The sequence below is a fragment of the Lampetra planeri genome, chromosome 77, assembly GCF_965212315.1.
Source record: "Lampetra planeri chromosome 77, kcLamPlan1.2.h2, whole genome shotgun sequence".
Lineage (NCBI taxonomy): Eukaryota > Metazoa > Chordata > Hyperoartia > Petromyzontiformes > Petromyzontidae > Lampetra > Lampetra planeri.
In genome coordinates, this window is record NC_136182.1 from 2,053,081 (window position 1) to 2,069,196 (window position 16,116).

General features: G+C 48.3%; 1 protein-coding gene across 1 annotated transcript in view; it reads left to right on the forward strand.

Moving 5' to 3' along the window:
• Window positions 1-217: 217 nt before the first annotated feature.
• LOC144738080 (uncharacterized) overlaps window positions 218-16,116 on the forward strand; it is a 37,377-nt gene continuing 21,478 nt past the window's right edge. The window contains exons 1-4 of the mRNA XM_078620990.1: window positions 218-257; window positions 6,358-6,449; window positions 9,808-9,907; window positions 13,079-14,154. Coding sequence (XP_078477116.1) covers window positions 221-257; window positions 6,358-6,449; window positions 9,808-9,907; window positions 13,079-14,154 — 1,305 coding nt within the window. The 5' untranslated portion in view covers window positions 218-220. The remainder of the gene's footprint in view (window positions 258-6,357; window positions 6,450-9,807; window positions 9,908-13,078; window positions 14,155-16,116) is intronic.

Consider the following 16,116-nt stretch of genomic DNA (forward strand, 5'->3'; position numbering starts at 1 on the left):
GATAGAATATACTGTAGTATTGTCATCAGTATGACATAAGTATACCAAGTTTGCAGTCAATACCACATTGGGATGTGGGTTAAAATTTAGTTACAATATTTGAGAATACAACAACAGACAGAGATAAATAAAAGCGTGTAATAATAAAAATGTTACGACTTGACAAACGAACGAACAAAGAGTCACCCAATCTCTGTCTTCTCGCCCCCACAGCAACCCAATGGCGGAGGCAGATCCGGCCATCTCGGCGATTCCAGGTGAGGAGTTTTAGACATTTGAACCTCATGGCGGGGGGGGGGCGACCCCGGGGTCCCATAAGCCCCCGGCTCTCGCGCAAACTTGGGTTGCAACGTATTTTTATGTCCATCGAAGGCGAATGATGCGGCGATCTGTTCTTCTCGACGAGCTCTACACGATTGCCCCGATCAAAGTTTCAAAGTTTTGTTTCTGACTACTGCAATTTAGGCAACGACGGGTGCTTGGTGAAGAACGAGAGGATTGATTTTTGGTGGGTCGCGGCGTTTATGTGCACGGTGGTGACTGAGTCACCAAAAAAACTATTAATTTATTACGATTTTGACTTTCGTTTATTCGGGACCCCGGGGTCCCGCCATAAGGTTAATTTGGCAGTCATCCTCAGTTCCTTTGAGCAGTGTCAAAGTATAAAACGACAATGCAAATTGGTTGTTTTCGATGCAACACTGGAGTTGCGTTCCAAGACTCCTCGCACGAGGCATAACTATTTGGTACTTATTTTGGCAGGTGTATCGTCATCATTGTCATCATCATCGTCTTCATTGTCATCATCATCGTCATCATTTTCATCATCATCAACATCGTCATCATCTTCGTCATCATCGTCATCGTCGTCATCATCATCATCACCATAACAACTAAACCATGTTTATTTTACCAGCTGTTAAGCCGCACTGAGCTACTGCGTAGCTCTTTGTTCAGACGCGACCTCCTGGCTATCACAACTTGATAGCAGCTCGACCAAGTGGCTTATATCATCATCACAAGGGAATGTAGAGCAGAAGCCAAATACTCCAAATGCATAGAAATACACAGAGACCCATACATAGAGATCCATACTTGTAGAGAAGCATACTCATCGATACCCATATAGACCCACAGAAACCCAAAGGGAACAATAGAGACCCACACTCATGGACACTCACAGAGACCCACATAGATCCATACTCATAGAGACCTAAACTCGTAGAGAACCATACTCATAGAGACCCACAGAAACCCAAAGGGAAAACTAGAGACCCACACGCATAGAGACTCACAGAGACCCACAGATATCCATACACATAGAGACCCATACAACAACTAAGCTGTGTTTATGTCACCAGGTAAGGCCCCACAGAGGAGCTATTTTTGCAGAAGCCACCTGGCACATCACAACTTGATAACAACTCCACTACGTGGCTGATATCAGCATCACATGGACACTCATAGCAGCAGCCAGACACTCTTAACGCCTGTTGTTGATTCGAAATTTGGAGGTGAAACCCGCAGGACCTGGAAGATACATCCACGCGACCACGGGGAGAGAAAGAAAGACACGCAAACTCCAAATGTACAGCATTTGCCAGTGTCAGGTTCGAAACCACGACCCCCTGTACACCAGACGTGGTAGTTAACATCTCCTAGCCACCGTGGGTGTCAGGATCGGGATCAAAATCACGACCTCCTGTATACCTGGCAAGGTAGTTCACATCTCCTGTCCACCGTTGTATCAGAGTCTGGATCGAACCGACGACTTCCTGTATACCTGGCAATATAGTTAACATCTTCGAGCACACCATGGTGTCAGGGTTTGGATTAAAACCACGACCTCTTGCGTACCGGGCGAGGTAGTTAACATCTCCGAGCCATCGTGGAGCCCATACATATAAGCACAGTTTGATTGTTAGTCACAGGGACAAGCCGCGACATTGTGCAGTGTTGCCAAGATGTCATCGTGGCCAAAGGCGCTTATTCCACCATCGCACCTCGACAAAGCAATCCTGGCATCTGTCAGTTTAATGTTTGTTGCCCTTCCCCCCACACCTCCGATTAGCGCTGTTGGCTACGTACGGTGGTGCGAAAGAAGTCCAACATACACACACTACACTAAATACTACCATATACAACACTATACAATACACTACTATACACTAAACTACTGTACACTACACTATACGCTGCACTGTACACTGCATTATACACCACACTATACGCTACACTATACGCTACACTATTCACTACACTATACACTACACGACTATCCACTACGCTATGCACTACACTACTATGCACTGCACTATACGCAGCACTATACACTACACTATACACTACACTATACACAACACTATACACTACTATACACTACACTATACACTACAATACACCACACTCCTGGGATACAGGGCGTCATTGGTTCGATTCAGACCCTGACGCCAGAGTTGGTAGGATATCTTAACTACTTCTCTTTGTGTAGAGTAGGTTGTGGGTTCGATTTTGACCCTGATGCCAAAGTGGCTAGGAGATTTTAACTACATCGCCTGGTATACAAGAGGTCTTGGGTTCAATATCGACCCTAATACCCAAGGTGACTAGGATATGTTAACTACCTCGCCTGGTATACAGGAGGTCATGGGCTCTGCTGTATATTTGAAGTCTGTGTGTCTCTTTATCTCCCCGTGGTGGTCGCTTGGATTTTTCTCCAGGTCCTGTTTTTCCCCCATCTACATTTAGATGCAACGTCTCACGTTTAGAGAATATTTAAATATCCACATGATGATGATATCAGCCACTTGTTGAAGCTGTTATCATTCGTGATGGCCAGAGGTCGCTTCTGAAAAAAAGCCTTACCTAGTAATTAAAAAATATTTGTAGGGGTCTCGATCAGTATGGGCCTCTATGGGTCTATGTAGATATCTGCGAATATGAGTCTCTGTGGATCTCTAAGGGTGTCCGTGGATCTATTTGGGTCACTGGGTCTCTGTGGGGTTCTATGGGTCTCTGTGAGTCTGTAGAAAGATGCGTTTAAAGAATGTGTCTGCTGCATTAAATTCCCACATTATGATGATATCAGCCGCTCTGTTGAGCTGCTATTATTTGTAATAGCCAGGCCCCCAGGTCTGGAAAAAAGAAAAAAAACAGCTACATAGCTCAGTTGGGAGGCCCTACCTGCTGAAATGAAAAAAGAAAAACAGTCTTTTAGTTCTAGCCTGTGTACGTACACAGGTGCAGCGAAATCTTGACCAGAGTTCGAGGGCTGAACGACTAATCGTTTTTAAATCGAAATCGCAATTTGAATCAATGCTATTAGCAAATCGCAAAGGCTGCGATGTTTTACCATTTGAAAAGTCATATTACTTTATTGTTATAATTGTTTCATTTTTTATTATTATAACTTCTTTTTATTTAACTTAACAATTGTTCTATGTTTGGTTGTCCTATTTCAATGAAAACATTTTAATAAATACATGTTGGAAGCAATTCATATATTGTACGTTCTCATCCTTGCATTAGAATATATAGAGCAGTTCATATTTTGATGGTATCATGTGGTAATGCTCCATCACATGTTTTAAATATATTACAAAGTGAATATTGAACTGAAGCTTTACTTAAAAAATTGTAATCGCAAATCAAATCGTAATCGCAATATCTATCAGAAAAATCGCAATTTAATATTTTCCCCAAATCGTTCAACCCTACCGAGTGCATGTGGGTTCGTTTTGCACAGCGTGCCCGCTGAACATTGCAACATAATATGGAGAGTATCCATTTGAACTGCAGCTGCACAGCTCACTTGTAATTAAAAAAAAATATTTATTCATTATGATCAACGACACTCGTTCATGTATGTAACATGTGTGTGTACATATGTACGTCGGACTTCTTTCGGCACCGTACGTAGCCAACGGTAGCAAATTGGAGGTGCAGGGGGGGGTGAAGGAGATATGTGAGTCTGTTGGTCTCCACGTGAGTCTGTGGGTCTCTGTGAGCCCATGGATTTCTGTACGAGTTTAAAATCCAACAGCGTGTGGTGCGGGACCCAGTTTGCATGTGTAGTGACACAGTGCCGAATGCTGTGCAGCAGCGGCAACTGCGATGGACAGTTAGCGCACACGGCGCCGTCGAGCCCATACAGGGCTGTGTGCCAGCAGGGCAGAAGAACTGGGGCAGGGGTCATGGAAGAAGTCATCGGGAAGCCCCCTGGAACCCGCTAGTGGCTAGGCGTGGCCAGGGCGGAGCCAGTCTGTGCAGAAGGAGAATAAAAGCAGCAGAGAGTGAGAGATCCGGGCTGCCGGTTCTGGGAGTGGACTCATCTCGCCGTTGTTGTCGTCTTCGCCGCATTTGTCGCTGGCATCTTCACTTAATAATTGCATGGCCGGAGAGTTGTCGACTGTCTCAGTTGACGCCGTTGGCGTAATGCGGGTTAGGGTTGAGTCTAGACCGGGCTGTACGACATCAAGAAGGAACGAGGACAAACTTGTTGAACCTCAAGAGTCTTAATAAAGAAGGTGCCTTCTGAAACAACCTTGTCTCAGACTTGTGCTACAACTACACGTGAAAGATTTCCCTGGCTTTGTAGGACGAGTGTGATGCGGAGATGCAATTGGATGCAATTGGAGGGACGCGCACTGGGGATTTTACTCTTAACCGGGGAGGGTGGATGGGTAGGTAGGTGAGACAGCCTTGGTGCGCATTAAGACGCCCAATGGATTAGGCTAACCACGGGAGGAGATCTATAATTACATCGCCGATTAAAAGCCCACCATGGCGACACCACCACCACCAGCTGTTAAAGGGTCCAGGACAGCATGGCCTGCGTGACCTTCCGGATGCTTAAATCCTGCCATCGCTTGTGCAGATGTGTTCCAACCGCAGCTAAGGCGATCGGAACAATTGTTGAGTCTATGGTACAGTGTTGAGTCTATGGGGCAGTGCTAAGTCTATGGTGCAGTTTTGAGTCTAAGGGGCAGTGTTGAGTCTATGGTGCAGTGTTGAGTCTATGGTACAGTGTTCAGTCTATGGGCAGTGTTGATTCTATGGTGCAGTGATGAGTCTATGGTACAGTGTTGAGTCTACAGTGCAGTGTTTAATCTTAAGTGAAGTGTTGAATCTATGGGCAGTACTGAGTCTATGGTGCAGTTCTCAGTCTATGGGCATTGTTGAGTCTATGCGGAGAGGTGAGTTATAGATTAATCAAAATAACATTAAAAAGCATGATGATGATAATGTCTATCTAAAGCCTGACTCCCACCACCATCCAGCCCAGAATAATTTCCTAATCAAACACGACACCATACGGCCCGTTGCATCTCCGACCAGCATCACATAGCCAGTGAGCTGGAGCACGTACACCAAGCCCTCAGGATGAACGGATATTCTAAACGTACAATCCGCAAAGCTGTCTCCCCAGCCATGCGGAGACAGCCATCTTAGGATCCAACCAATACCATCACTTTACCATACATTGCAGGGGTTACCAAAACTATTTCCAAAATCTTAAACAAACACAAGATCCATGTTCGTTTCAAAACAGTACACTAAATCCGTGATTTGATCCCATCTGTAAAGGATGTGATTCCTGATATGCAATACCTGGGTGTCTACAAACTGAGTTGTGGCTGCGTCAGCAGTTACATGGTGGAAACGAAACGACATGTCTCAGACTGCATTCGTGAACACAAGGCAGATCTGAAACACGGTAGGACCAATACCTCTGACGTTGCTGATCATTGTTTTAACACTGTGGGTTCACACCAAATTGACTTTTCCAAGATGAAGGTACTCCGCAAACCCACCAGCTATTATCAGAGATTTGATCATGAAGCCATCGAGATATATAAACATGGACACAACTTCAACCGAGAAGATGGGCACAAACTGAGCAATCATTGGAATGACGTTATTGACCAGATAAAGTCTTTATTGACTGTGATGTTTCCATCGTACCTGCCTATGTCAGCTGTTATTTCCGACTCTGTGTGTCTTTCTCTCTGTGTCTCTCTGTGTGCATCTCTCTCCGATCTCTACTCCAGTGACCCGGGTGCTGCCGGGGGGTCCACTTTCTGCCCCGCCTCCTCCCCCCCCCCCACTTCTCTCTCCCCCCCGACTGCCGAGGCCTATATAACCTCGTGCCACGGCAGATCTCTCGCCTACTTCAGCAGTTTTTTTCTTGCTGTGGTTGTCCCAAATGATGATGGTTGCTTGTGTTGCGATCAAAACGTCGTGATCTATTGTTTTTTACCTACGTGACTTGACCGAAGTAATCAAAGAGTATGGATTCCTGCAGTAAAGAAAGCTTCAAATCAATATTGATGATAATGAAGTTTTTTTCTTTTTCAGTTTTTTACCCTCCAGGATTACCTGCATATCTTCCCGAGGCAGAGGTAATGGGTCCTGGCGAGAACCTGGAGCTCAGCGATGACACAGCTGAGGTACGTATGCATGTGTGTATTGCATAGTGTAGTGTATCGTGTTGTGTATTATAGTGTAGTGTATAATAGTGTAGTGTATAGTCGCGAATTTTATACTGTATATATTAGTGTAGTGTGTATATTAGTGTAGAGTGTAGTGTATAGTGCAGTGTAGAGTAGTGTAGACTATAGTTTAGGGTATAGTAGTGTAATGTATAGTGTAGTGTACAGGTGTGTAGTGTAGAGTGTAATGTATAGTAGTGTAGTATATAGTAGTGTATAGTGCAGTGTATAGTAGTGTCATTTAAAGTGTAGTGTATAGTAGTGCAGTGTATAATACTGTAGTGTATAGTGCAGCATATCTTAGTGTAGTGTATAGTGTAGTGCATGGTAGTGTTCTGTATGGTAGGGTATAGTGTAATGTATAGTGTAGTGTATAGTAGTGTAGTGCACATTGTATTATAGTGTATAGTCTAGTAGTGTGATGTATATGTATGGTAGTTTAGTATATAGAAGTGTTGTGCATAGTGTGGTGTATAGTGTTGTGTATAGTGGTGTAGTGTATATTAGTGTAGTGTATATTGTAATGTAAATAGTGTAGTGTATAGTAGTGCAGTGTATAGTGTAGTATATGGTAGTGTAGTGTATAGTAGTGTAGTGTATACTAGTTTAGTGTATAGTAATGTAGTACATAGTGCAATTTATAGGAGCGTTTAATGGTGTACTTTATAGTAGCATAGTATAGTGTATAGTAGTGTTGTTTGTATAGTAGTGTAGTGTATAGTAGTATCGTGTATAGTAGTGTAATATATAGTAGTGTAGTGTAAAGTAGTGCGTAGTGTAGTGTACAATATAGTGTATAGTAGATTATTGCATATTCGCATAGTGTAGTGTATAGCAGTGAAGTGTGTATAGCAGTGTAGTGTATAATGTAGTGTATATAGTAGTATATAGAAGTGTATATAGTAGTGTATAGTAGTGTATATAGTAGTGTATATATTAGTGTATAGTTTAGCTTATAGTAGTGGAGTGTATATCAGTGTAGTATGCATAGCAGTGTTGTGTATAGTCTAGTGTATATAGTGGTGTATAGTGTAGTTTATATGGTAGTGAGTGTATTGTAGTTTTGGGTGTATAGAAGTGTACTGTATATTGTGGTGTGTAGTGTAAGTATAGTGTATTTCAAAGTGGTGTAGTGTATAGCCGTGTATAGTGTCCTGTATAGTAGTGTATAATGCAGTGTATATAGTAGTGTAAAGTAGTGTAGTGTATAGTTGGAAAGATTAGAACCTCTCTTAACAACCAACCCTGTTAATGACTTATTGCTTAACGATGGGCCTCCATAGAGTCCTATGTGTAGTGTAGTGTATTGTATAGTACAGGGTGTTTGAAAAAGATGGACCCGATTTGAAATCGCTATATCTCTGCAACCACGAACCGCCCATGAATGAAAATCTCACCACTTGAAAGGGCGGCGCATAGAGTTTCAAATTATTACCGTTAGACGCCTCTCCCAGCGCACAAACAGCCCCTCGCCTCAGTAATTCGCAATATGGTGACCCCGCAACACAAGGCGTTTTGCGTTCTGCAGTTCATCAAGACTCAATCCGTAATTGCGGTGCAGCGTGCATTTCAACAGTGTTTTGTCATTGATCCGCCAATGCCAAAGAGCATTCGTCGTTGGTACCGACAATTTGAGGAAACAGGTTGTTTATGTAAGGCGACCACGCACCTAAGACGAAAACGTGAGCAGAGGCGTTTGGGACTAATTCAACTATCGTCTCGATGTTGTCCGTACAGCAAGTGGAGGGCACATAGAGCATTTATAAAATGGTTAGTAAAACTTAATACATCAATAAACCGTTTGTAATTTTTCGTGTAATTGTAACATGTTGCCATCGTGAAATATACTGTTTTGAAATTGGGTCTATCTTTTAAAACACCTTGTATAGTGTAGTGTATAGTGGTGTAGTGTATAATGCAGTGTATAGTAGTGTAGTGTATAGTGTAGTGTATATTCACGTAGTGCTTCCATAGAGCCCAATGTGTTTGCTTAATGAACATTTCCCCGTTATGTATGCATTTATTAATCTGTTTTCTTTTTAATATTACGTGTTTATAATGTTGTTGGTATCTGTATGTATTGATATTCATTGTTTAAATATTATAAAGTATGTTCTTTGGGTGAAACGGGGGTAACTTTCGATACAATCGGAACGAATTAAGCTTTTAACGTCTATTTCCTACTCTGCCTTAACGACCAAATCACTTCAGGACCGGCTTAGTGGAACCAATAACCGTGGTTAAGAGTTCAGTTCAGGTAATTTATTAGGTATAGCCCTGTGAGCCATTTGGCTCTTGAATCGGGTGCAACTGCAGAGGAGGAGGTTCTCCCGTCTATATATATCTGTTCAATGCCATGCTGATGATGCTTTGATATTTGCATTGCATTTGTTCTGATCGCCTTTTGGCGTTATTCTGAGGTCTAACACCGATGGTGAGACCACGCCATTAAGGCAGCTCCTGTTGCTCTGGTGTAGGCAAATCAGTTCCAAGGGCAATAGATTATTATTATTATTGGAGCATGTTTGTTAGTATTTTCTACCACGAGCAGCCATGTGTGATTAATGCACACTTGGTGATCGGTTTCTCTTCAATGTTTGTACAATGTTATCTACCTTTACTGGAGGTCGTGGGTTCGAATCCGACCCTGACACCAAAGTGTGATAGGAGATGTTAACTACCTTGCCTGGTATACAGGAGGTCGTGGTTTCGAACCCGACACTGGCAAATGCTGTACATTTGGAGTTTGCGTGTCTTTCTTTCTCTCCCCGTGGTCACGTTAATTTATCTTCCGGGTCCTCCGGTTTTCCCTCCAAATTTCGAATCCACAACAGGCGTTTAGAGTGTCTGGATGTTGCTACGAGTGTCCACGTGATGCTGACATCAGCCAGGTGATGGTGCTGCTATTACGTTGTGATGTGCCAGGTGTCTTCTGCAAAAATAGCTGCTCAGTGGAGCCTTACCTGATGCCACGGTGCACTCGCGGATGTTAATTACCTTACCCGGTATACAGGAGGTGGTGGGTTCGATCCTGACCCTGACCCCAACGTCTCTCTCTCTCCCTGGTTGTCACTGTGTGGATTTTTCTCCCCTTCGTCATTGAGAATCAACGTCACAATGCATCTATACAAGTATTTGGTTGCCGCGTAACATTTCCACGTGACGATGACGACGATAATTAGGATGATGAAACTTCATTGAGCTGTGACTCATTTGTGATGGCCCAGGTTGGCCTCTGAAAAAGGGCTACAGGGCAGCTCAGTGGTGGCCTTACACCTGGCGAGGTATATCTGTCTTTGCTGCGTGCGCTGTGCAGTTTATCAACGCCATTCCTGACGCGGACGAAGGAGGTGGTGACGACTCTTCCTTGGTGTCTGCTGACACTCTGGGCTACGTCGATTCTCCGGATAAAGAAGGTCAGCGGGTGGAAGAGGAATGGGAGGAGTGGGAGCCATCACAGCCACCATCGCCGCCATCGCCATTATTAGCAACTATCCCCAACCTCACCACCTTCATCACCACCATCACCACCTTCACCACCTGCACCTCCGTTGACACCACCTTCATCACCACCTTCTTCACCACCTTCATTACCACCTTCTTCATTATCACCATCATCACCATCACCACCATCACCAGCTTCACAATCACCTTCATCACCATTGCCACCATCATCACGAGTATGACCATCTTCAACACCATCACGAGCATCGCCACCATCACCACCTACATCTCCGTGGTCACCACCATCATAGAGGTTTTGTTTGGGTCCGATCGCGTGAATGTAAATGTGTTGATAAACCTGCCACCACCAGCTGACATGGACAATTTGTAAAGTTTGTCAAAAAAAAACATAGCAAAGGGTTTACTCCCCAACATACAACCGGTTAGTGCTGAACGTGTAACGAATTGGCCCATTTCGTTTACAGAACAAACCTCGCCAATTTGCCATGTCGGGTGGTGTTTGGTTTAATGACACATTTGTATTTGTGCGATCTAACTTACGAAAATTCTCGGTTTTTTTTGTAAATATTTGGTCGCGAAAGCCTCCAAAGTCTTAAAATGACGACCACCATGACCACCAGCATCAATATCAATTTCTGCCATTCACCACTAATTGGCGGTAACATCACCACGGCGCGTGTGCCAGGCTATGTGCACTTTAAGGCGACGTGAAGTGAGTGTTGAACTCCCCCTAGCAAGCAGGAGGTCACGGGGCAGACCCAGGTGCCATGGGTTGACTGAGATGACTGGCAGATGCAGCAGAAGTGCCCCCTGCTGTGTCAACTAGCTGCATTTTAACCACCAAGTGCTTCGCCCATTGTTGTGAGCAACGATCCTCTGCCCTCTGTTGTTGTTGGAGGGTGACTGCCTCCAACTGATCAGTAGCGTCCTTCACGAGCCTCCTCCATTGAGGCCGATCTTGACACCGCTAGTACCAGTCTTTTGCAAGTCCACTCAGCTTACCGCATCAGTCCATCTCTTTTGCAGACCATGCCATGCCCATTTAGCTCCCTCTATACGGCCAGACAAAAGCTGGTTGGGCATGCCGTGGCTGGGCATGCAGGCTACATGATCTAGCCAACGCAGCCTTGCCTGCCGGAGTTCACCAATGGGACTTTGCCCAGATCTTTCTAGGATTTGTGAGCTCCTCACACAATCCAGCCTAGTTAAACCCAGGATGGATCATAGGTAGGCCAGCCTAAATGTTTCTAACCAGCGACGATGTTCCATTATGGGGGGGGTCCACGTTTCGCAAGCATAGAGAAGGAAGGGCAATCCTGTTTGGACTAAGAACCTGCCCTGTGGCCCAACATTTGTGATGATGGCATCTAGGGCAGTCTGCACACAGATGCCACCCTCCCTCAGGATTTCGCTTGGGATATCATATCTGCCTGGCGATTTTCCTGTTCTCAGTCTCCGGATTTCCCCTCTCACTTCCTCCACAGATGGCACCTCAGCCAACCACTCAGAAGGGGTGGCTACTCCTGCCAATATTTGAGGCACCGCAGCCCTAGCAGGGCCGTCCCCACCTTTCCCCATGATGTTGTCTAGGCTGCGGGAATTCCCTTTGTCCAAGACCTCACAGAATGTATGTGCAAACCTGCAGACCTCTTTCAGGGGTTGGAGATTGGATCACCGTTCTCACCCTTAAGGATGGTGATAGGTGAGGCGTAGCTAGTTACCTTTTTGATGGTGTTAAAGAGTGATTTGTGATTGCGGGCTACCGAGGCAGATTCCATCTCCTCAGCAACCCGCGATCACCACCCATCCTTGCCCTGCTGTCCGAATCTCTGAGCGAAGATGTAGTAAGCCTACTCATTCTCCGATGTTGGATGTTGTGGAAGGTGAGAGTGGGCCTAGCATTTTCTCTCAGCCAGATGGAACACCTCCTTCAGCCACGGTCTCTGGGGAGGTCTGAACCGCATGCCCAATGCAGCTGTTGCAGCGGCATGAGCCACAGTCCTGAACCTCACCCATTTTTCGTCGACATCAGGAGGAGTGGGGGACGATGCCAACCCCAGCCGCAAGCGAGGATTAAATTCTCGCTTCCAACTTTCATCAGCTAGCTGAGACCAGGGAGGATTTGAATGGGGTCCTAGGTGTACACCCACCACCGGAGTGGATGAATGGCAGGCGCATCCTACAGATGAGAAGCCAATGGTCAGTGGGCAGATCAGTTCAACGGTAGGTCCTAGTGTCAAGGACATGGACCGCATCCGCTGTTCCATCACTACATAGTTCAGAAGATGTTCTTGCTTGGACCCGGCGTGCATCCATGATGTTGTGTAGATGCGCCGATGCTGGAACAGCACATTGGTAATTACAAGCCCACGGGCTGCACAGAAGTCTATAAGCCTCCTACCATTGTTATTGAGGTGATATGGCCAATGCCTTCCGATCACTCTAATCCAGGTGTTTTTATTAAGACCCACTCGGTCATAAAGTCACCCCACAGGATGACTCCATCTCGAAGGGCCACTTTAGCCCACACCTGTGACAGGAGGTCATAAAAGGCATCTGACTCATCGACATTGTCTGTATCCCTCCACTGATGTTCATCTTCGGTGGGGGCATAAGAAACCACGACCACCACTTCTTGCCTCTTATTGATGGGAAGGTGAGCCCACAGTACCCTGGGGCTTACAGCTTCCCACACCTCACCACCATGCTCCCAGACCCCCTTAATTATTTTGTTCATAAAAAGAACCAATTCCCTGTTGTTTGGCAGTCTCCTGGCTCCGACAAAATGAGGTTTGTCCAGGAGACGTCATAAATGCCTGTCCCCCCGGGGCCTCCGGCACAAGGTTAGTTGGATGTTTTTCAACACGTGTTTTCAAGGTAGTTAAATTAAAGGTGGAGGGGTTACCAGCCCCTCAAACCAGTCACCACCATCACCCCATCACGACCACCACCATCACTACCACGACCATTACCACCATCACCACCACCATCACCACCATCACGACCACTACCACCATCACCACCACCATCACCACCATCATCATCATCACCACCATCACCGCTGTCACCGCCATCACCACCATCACCGTTGCCACCGCCGCCTATTCCTCTTGTCCTCACAGACAGACACACAGCCCCCGGCGCAATGGACACAGAGTCAGAGACCACAGGAGGACACGGAGACACGGAGATGCTGGGACACGGAGACACAGAGATGCTGGGACACGGAGACACGGAGACGCTGGGACACGGAGACACGGAGACGCCCTCGCTCATCCCATCCGGGGAGTCGCTCGCCAACCTCCTGCCCACCGAGGAGCAAGCGGGGGAGGAGGAGGAGAAGGCGACGGAGGAGGAAGTGACGACGACGGAGGAGGAAGTGAAGGCGACGGAGGAGGAAGTGAAGACAGAGGAAGAAGTGAAGACAGAGGAAGAAGTGAAGACAGAGGAGGAAGTGAAGACAGAGGAAGAAGTGAAGACAGAGGAGGAAGTGAAGACAGAGGAGGAAGTGAAGACAGAGGAGGAAGTGAAGACAGAGGAGGAAGTGAAGACAGAGGAGGAAGTGAAGACAGAGGAGGAAGTGAAGACAGAGGAGGAAGTGAAGACAGAGGAGGAAGTGAAGACAGAGGAAGAAGTGAAGACAGAGGAAGAAGTGAAGACAGAGGAGGTGAAGACAGAGGAGGAGGTGAAGACAGAGGAAGAAGTGAAGACAGAGGAAGAAGTGAAGACAGAGGAAGAAGTGAAGACAGAGGAAGAAGTGAATACAGAGGAAGAAGTGAAGACAGAGGAAGAAGTGAAGACAGAGGAAGAAGTGAAGACAGAAGAGGAAGTGAAGACAGAGGAGGAAGTGAAGACAGAGGAGGAAGTGAAGACAGAGGAGGAAGTGAAGACAGAGGAGGAAGTGAAGACAGAGGAGGAAGTGAAGACAGAGGAGGAAGTGAAGACAGAGGAGGAAGTGAAGACAGAGGAGGAAGTGAAGACAGAGGAGGAAGTGAAGACAGAGGAGGAAGTGAAGACAGAGGAGGAAGTGAAGACAGAGGAGGAAGTGAAGACGACGGAGGAGGAGGAGGAGCGGGGGAGGGGGCGCCACGTGGTGCCGTTCAGCGTGAGGTTCAACAACCTCGACTTCTCGGAGGAGGAGCTACGCGACGAGCAGTCGGCGCGCCACCAGGCGCTGTCGCACACCTTGCGTCTACAGGTTCGGCAGGGTGTGAGGGGTGTGGGGGGGTGTAAGGGGAGTGGGGGGTGTGAGGGGTGTGGGGGGTGTGAGGGTGTGGGGGTGTGGGGGGTGTGGGGGGTGTGGGGGTGTGAGGGTGTGAGGGGTGTGAGGGTGTGAGGGGTGTGGGGGTGTGAGGGTGTGGTGGGTATGAGGGGTCTGATGGGTGTGGGCGTGTGAGGGGTGTGAGGGTGTGAGGGGTGTGGGGGTGTGAGGGGTGTGGGCGTGTGAGGGGTGTGGGGGGGGTGTGAGGGGTGTGGGGGGGGGTGTGAGGGGTGTGGGCGGGGTGTGAGGGGTGTGAGGGTGTGGTGGGTATGAGGGGTCTGAGGGGTGTGGGCGTGTGAGGGGTGTGAGGGTGTGAGGCAGAGGTGGGACAAAGTCATTGTTATGCAAGTCCAAGTCGAGTCGCAAGTCATCAAATTCATGACTCGAGTCTGACTCGAGTCCAAGTCACATGACTCGAGTCCACATCTCATAGGTGGGACAAAGTCATTGTTATGCAAGTCCAAGTCGAGTCGCAAGTCATCAAATTCATGACTCGAGTCTGACTCGAGTCCAAGTCACATGACTCGAGTCCACACCTCTGGTGTGAGGGGTGTGGGGGTGTGAGGGGTGTGGGCGTGTGAGGGGTGTAGAGGGGTGTGAGGGGTGTGGGGGGGGGGTGTGAGGGGTGTGGGGGTGTGAGGGGTGTGGGGGGTGTGAGGGGTGTGAGGGGTGTGGGGGGTGTGAGGGTGTGAGGGTGTGGGGGGTGTGAGGGTGTGAGGGGTGTGGGGGGGGTGTGAGGGGTGTGGGGGGGTGTGAGGGGTGTGGGGTGTGAGGGATGTGAGGGGTGTAAGGGTGTGAGGGGTGTGGGGGTGTGGGGGGTGTGAGGGTGTGGGGGGTGTGAGGGGTGTGAGGGGTGTGGGCGTGTGAGGGGTGTGAGGGTGTGAGGGGTGTGGGGGTGTGAGGGGTGTGGGCGTGTGAGGGGTGTGGGGGGGGGGTGTGAGGGGTGTGGGGGTGTGAGGGGTGTGGGGGGTGTGAGGGTGTGAGGGTGTGGGGGGTGTGAGGGTGTGAGGGGTGTGGGGGGGTGTGAGGGGTGTGGGGGGGTGTGAGGGGTGTGGGGTGTGAGGGGTGTGAGGGGTGTGAGGGGTGTGGGGGTGTGGGGGGTGTGAGGGTGTGGGGGGTGTGAGGGGTGTGAGGGGTGTGGGCGTGTGAGGGGTGTGAGGGTGTGAGGGGTGTGGGGGTGTGAGGGGTGTGGGCGTGTGAGGGGTGTGGGGGGGGGGTGTGAGGGGTGTGGGGGTGTGAGGGGTGTGAGGGTGTGAGGGGTGTGGGCGTTTGAGGGGTGTAGGGGGTGTGAGGGGTGTGGGGGGTGTGTGGGGGGTGGTGAACAGGTGGGGCATCTGCCAGTCGTCTCGGTGATTCTCATGACCTCCTCCTCTTCCTGCACCTAGCCTGGCACAGCAGTCAACCCATGGCACCTGCTGGGTCTGTCCCGTGACCTCCTGCACCTAGCCTGGCACAGCAACCAACCCATGACACCTGCTGGATCTGTCCCGTGACCTCCTGCACCTAGCCTGGCACAGCAGTCAATCCATGACACCTGCTGGGTCTGTCCCGTGACCTCCTGCACCTAGCCTGGCACAGCAGTCAACTCAGGGCACCTGCTGGGTCTGTCCCGTGACCTCCTGCACCTAGCCTGGAACAGCAGTCAACCCATGACACCTGCTGGGTCTGTCCCGTGACCTCCTGCACCTAGCCTGGCACAGCAGTCAACTCAGGTCACCTGCTGGGTCTGTCCCGTGACCTCCTGCACCTAGCCTGGCACAGCAGTCAATTCAGGGCATCTGTGCAGCATTGCGGACTAGGGTGTGACCCGGGTTCGATTCCCGCTCGCGGCCAACACCACAAAACGCCCAGTGATAGGCGATTACCTGATCCGGTCCTTGTGCCTCAACTCTAGGTCGA